The sequence below is a fragment of the Coccinella septempunctata genome, chromosome 5 (assembly GCF_907165205.1).
Source record: "Coccinella septempunctata chromosome 5, icCocSept1.1, whole genome shotgun sequence".
Taxonomy (NCBI): Eukaryota; Metazoa; Arthropoda; class Insecta; order Coleoptera; family Coccinellidae; genus Coccinella; species Coccinella septempunctata.
Window position 1 is genome coordinate 13167742 of NC_058193.1, and position 5420 is coordinate 13173161.

The following is a 5420-nucleotide window of genomic DNA, read 5'->3' on the forward strand; positions in this document are numbered from 1 at the left end:
GTTCACAAAGTGGGTAGAGTGTCGTCCGTTGCGGAAAGCCACCGCCAAAACTGTTTATTCGGCCCTCTACGAACAAGTCATACTGAAATACGGTTGCCCAAAAATAGTAATATCCGACAATGGAGTACAATTTGACAGCAGACTATTCAAGAACAGTCTCCGAGAGCTGAACATCGCTCACCGTTTCACACCACCGTATACTCCTCAATGCAACCCTGTAGAAAGAGCTAACCGTACCCTAAAGACAATGATAGCACAGTTTTGTGAAGCCGATCAACGAACCTGGGATGAAAAGATAGGAGAGTTAACGTTTGCCATCAACACCGCTAAACAGGAGTCTACTGGATTTACACCGGCATTTTTAAATTATGGAAGGGAACTAGAAGTCCCGAGGGCGATTTATTCGACAAACCCCCACAATGAAGAAATGAACGGAGAATCCAACCGTACAGAAGAAGAAAATAGAGATATGACTTACCGTACTCAACAGATCAAACATCTCCAGGAGGCTTATGAGTTCGTCCGTACTAAATTATACCGTGCGTTCCAACAACAGGCTCACCACTACAATCTTCGACGAAGAGAAATCCGATACCATGTGGGAGATAAAGTTCTACGCCGGGACCGTCCTTTATCCTCTGCCGTTGACAGTTTCGCCGCCAAGTTGGCTCCGAAGTTTTCCGGACCGTTCACCGTTGTTAAAGTCGTTTCACCTGTCGTCTATGACCTGAAAGATACAGAGGGTAGAAAAATCACTAACATACACATTAAAGATTTAAAACCATTTCATGCATAATAATATTATTGACATGATCCGTTAACCGTTCTAAAAGGAGGAAATCCGTTATTTTTTTTTTGTTACCGAATATATATTATTTTTCCGTCACCGAATATATATATGTATATATTTTTTCCGTTACCGATTATATTATTATTTTCCGTTTACCTGTTGATCTGAATAACTGTAGTTGCTCGGCCAACCAGAACCAGTGTTCCGTAAGACAAAAGGTGTCTAGTTCACATGTTTCAGATGGAACATTTACACCTGGGGGAGATCTTGGGAGAAGGCAGCTTTGGGCGTGTCTATAGAGGCCAACGACACGGCCAAGCAGTGGCGGTGAAAAGGACTATGTTGACTCACCACGCCATCCAGGAAGTCGACATACTCAGGTCCCTAGAACATACAAATATAATACCCCTGCAAGAGGCCATCATAGAGGGAGACTACCTTTTTATGGTAATGCCTCTGTGCGACGAGGACCTAAATGCCTTCCTGCGTCGAGAAGGGCCGAGGAACCAGCCGTCTCGGTTCTTCCGCGTGATGCGGCAGTTAGCAGCAGCCGTGACGGAGTGTCATCGTCAGCAAATAGTACACCGAGACATCAAGCCAGCCAACATCTTACGCCGCCGGGGCCGATTCCTGCTAGCAGATTTTGGGTTGGCCGAAACACTCACCACCGCCCGACCCCTGCTCACCGAGCCAGCAGGAACCATGGTGTACTGGGCACCGGAACAGCGCAGGCTAGAGCCGTATGACACGTCCGTCGACCTGTGGGCGTTGGGGTTAGTGGCCGTAGAGGTGGCGACCGGCCTACCGTGCCGTCAGGGTGAGGAGGAACAGCATTGGGCCTCATCCCTGGACGACAAATACCGTGCGGAGATGGAGCGGTTGAGATTCCCCGTCCGATGGTATATCGAAGGTTTGCTCCAGGATAACCCGTCCCACCGGAGACCTGCTGCACAGTGGGAGTGGCCTGGAACCGATACCGTCCTGCTAGTTGAAACCGTAGCTCAGCCACCCCCACTGATACCGGTGTCCACACTGAGACTAGCACCGCTTCCACCAATTGCTCCGTTAACGCCACCACCCCAACTGTCTCCCGTCCCACAGGAACCGCCAGCACCAGGGAAGACACTGATTTTGCCGTCAAGAATAGCATCCAAAATCCAGGCTCAACCGAACCCCCGTCTGTGGTCACCCAGTCTTCGGACTGAGGTCATCGCCCTGATACCAACCACCGTCAAGGGCAAACGCCGGCTCCGGCTGAAGCTCAGGTTTCCCTCCGGCACTGCCCACCGTCTCTGGGTGCCAGTGGATTGAAACCGTAAGAATTATCTTCCTGAAAAAAAAAAAAAGAGAAATTTGCGCCAGTCAAACCGTGTGTTCACCGTATAGAAATGAAAATACCAGGTAATAATGATCTTACCTCTTTTCAGAATACCGTCTGACGGCAGCAACATGAGCGACTCAGACTTTCTGGAACGACTGGACGAGGAGCTGGGTCTTGTCGAGCCACTAAAAGACCAGGAACCGGAATCTCCTCCCCGTCCTGTGCCGTTGCCGTTGGGGGCACTCAAAGCATTTGGTCGCCCCAAACCAAACACCTCTTCCGCTGTCACCGACCGTTCCACATCATCACCCAGGAAGCAGGAACTACAACAGGCGGCTGTTCCGACTCAGAGACAGAATGCAATGGAGATAGACATTCCAGCTGAAAAGAGAAATAAGCAAGATAAACGTTATTTCATAAACAAGGGGAAGATTGCCAAACAACCGGATAATCGTCAACATGACAGCCATCGACATAACAACCGTCCAGATAACCGTCAAATAACAACCAAGATTCCAGCCAGAGTACGTACAGTTGGCACAATGGGGCCCAATGTCTATTTAGAACTTCGCCCTAATATGTGTTGGAGATGTGGCCAAGGGGAGCACAGTCGAGCACACTGCACCGGTACCCCGATTCTCTTCTGCAGCAGTTGCGGCCTGCTAGGTACATTAACCAGAAATTGTACTTGTCAGTCTCATCACCGTCAACGCGAGGCTGCCGTCCAATGTGATATCCCCAGCGCATCCACCCAATCCGAACCGCCCCGGAAGAAATCGAACAAGTTCCGTATGCCAACCAGTAGGGAGTTAGCCCTCCGTGCCTGTCCAAGATGTCGAGAACTCCGTGAGGCCAAGGACAATAGCAAGGAGAAATCACGTACAACTGAAGCCCGTCACTAACTTAGTTATAACCGATTACACCGTAACAATTCCGTTCAAATTCCGTACAGGCACCACCGTTGACCGAAATACCGTATCTACAGATGTTCATCCGTTCAACATGCAATTATAAATCAAACCTGTTAAAACTGTCCGAAAAATCTGTTATTTATGTAAGGAATACCAATAAAGGATACTGTTTCACCTTGCAACTGAGTATATCCGTCTATTAATCCAACAGATCTAACCAATTTCTGTCCTGAACCGAATCGAAATTATTGTACCGTCAATTTAACACTGTTTACCTGAAGAAAACACCGTCTACCTGAAAGCAGAATACAGAGAAAAACCGCTCCAAGAAGAAAAGTTGACCACGAAGAACGATGAAGATTGGAGAGTTTATTGTTAGAAATTACCCACCTGCAAGTCTCATACCGGATCCGAGAGTCTCAACGTCCGTACAGCCGGGTCACACCAGCCCATTGAGCCCCCACGTCGAGCTGTTGGAGGCTTTCCACCTGTTGCAGCTCCCACGATTCCTGGGTAACCTACAAAACCACGATGGAATTCAAACACCCGCCAAACACAGTTAAATTAGGTACTCACCGGAAGAATGAAACATGGCACGTTTCCGACCAGCGATGAAGATGAATTTCCACATGGGGAGGGAGGATTTTCCACTGTTATACACCATTTATCCACGGAACGCTGAACAAAGTTCTTTGACAAGATGGCGGAGACCTGCGCCGAAATGACTGACGCTGACGTTTCTGCGTGCGCATTGGAACTACCAGTGGCCAACCATAGAGAAGATAAGTACTATCGAATACAGCTATTGTAAACTGGTCACGAGTATATAGGTGGCGCGCGCGAAAGTAAGGTACTAGGGGTAGATAGAGTCGTGAAATTAAGCTCACTATTTCATCGTAAGTTAATTTCTTCCGAGGTGGAGGTGGTGTAATGAACCCCAGTTTTCCGAGGAAAATTGAAGTTCATCTTAGTGAATTTTTTCGTTTTAAATTTCCGTCTTTGAAAATATTTTAATTCTCGAATATTCCGTACGTTCATTCCGACAGGCGGAGTAAATGTAAAAAACCGCTTATCTGTATTTTACGTTGTTTTTCTTACATGCCGCTGAAGATTTCAACGTTTTTCATCTGTTGATATGCGATAAACCGGAGCTGACGACGTTTTTCAGTCTTGCCGCATTCTGGAATTTTCAGATTTTTACCGTGGGAGGGGATATGCCTATAAAAGCAAATTTTCCCCCGCGACGGTCACTTTTCGACTTTTCGACTGTTACTTCAGTTCGTCGGCTGACTTTAGAATTTTACTTCAGTGCTTTCCTTTCGCTTGAGTATTATTTCGCTTTCTAACGTGGTTTCTAACTTCTAGTATAAATTCAGTTGATTTTCCGTAGTACTTTCGCCGTTGAGAATAATCATTTTGTGTTATTTGCATCAGTGCTTAGAATTAATTTTTTAGTTTTTCTTTTTAAATCCTTTGAGTTTCGAGTGCTTGAAACAAAGGAGGTAGGTCCCCGTCTGTACCGTTCAGTTTCTTTGTTAGACCTACGCCGTTACTTCTTTAACTTTGACACTGCTGTACTGTATCGTTTCCTGTTGTATTTTATCGTTCTTTACCCTGTTTCGCGAGTCTGACTTTTCCCTTCGCTATCAGTCATGGCGTGTTAACCCTTGGGGTACTGAAGGGAAAGTTCCGTCAACCCCCCTGTCCGCGTCATAAGTGTTAAATCCGAAATCTCTTCTTTTCTGTCAGTCATGGCGTGTTAACCCTTGGGGCAGAGAATAAGAGATACCGCAAGTAGTCAGTGAAATCCCGTAGTTGCGCTAAAAATAGACATTTTCTTCGCTGTCAGTCATGGCGTGTTAACCCTTGGGGCAGCGAATAAAAGTCTCGAACAGATCCGCCCTTATTGTGTTTCATTCCCGGAGAAATACAACTACACACCGATACCGTATAGCAAGTCCTTAGCATTCGTCAGTTCTGGTTGGCGCATTTTTATTGAACCGTTAATTTTTCACTACACCCGGTATAAATTTCATAAAGTGCTCGTGACCGGATAAGATTTCCCGAATGTATTTTCACTGATAGAATCACTCATATTTTATATCACACATATCTCCCTTTGACATGTGATTAGTTTCCGAAGTTGTGAATAAACATTTACATAGTTCGATTTTGACTTCTTCGTTGTCGCTACTACCCTAGACAACATCGAGCTCTGTCTCTGGCTAGCAGCTACCCTGGTAGGTTTGCTATTCTTCCTATTGAAAAGAATAGCTGGCGCTCGAGATTAAGGCTTCTCCGAGAAACGCACGTTACAAGTTATATTTCTTGGTTATTCTTCTAGGAACATATAATTCAATTCCTGAATTTAGAACCGAGTAGAAGTTTGGAACGGATT

At 46.1% G+C, this 5420-nt stretch overlaps 1 protein-coding gene across 1 annotated transcript; it reads left to right on the forward strand.

Moving 5' to 3' along the window:
* The first annotated feature begins 1129 nt into the window (after positions 1 to 1129).
* Positions 1130 to 2101, forward strand: LOC123314018 (cyclin-dependent kinase 2-like). The gene has a single exon (XM_044899130.1). It carries the CDS (start codon positions 1130 to 1132, stop codon positions 2099 to 2101), a length of 972 nt encoding a protein of 323 aa, XP_044755065.1.
* The last annotated feature ends 3319 nt before the right edge of the window (positions 2102 to 5420 follow it).

Bases quoted from the DNA above. Each gene is read 5' to 3' on its own strand.
- LOC123314018 (XM_044899130.1), top strand. From the start codon at position 1,130: ATGTTGACTCACCACGCCATCCAGGAAGTCGACATACTCAGGTCCCTA.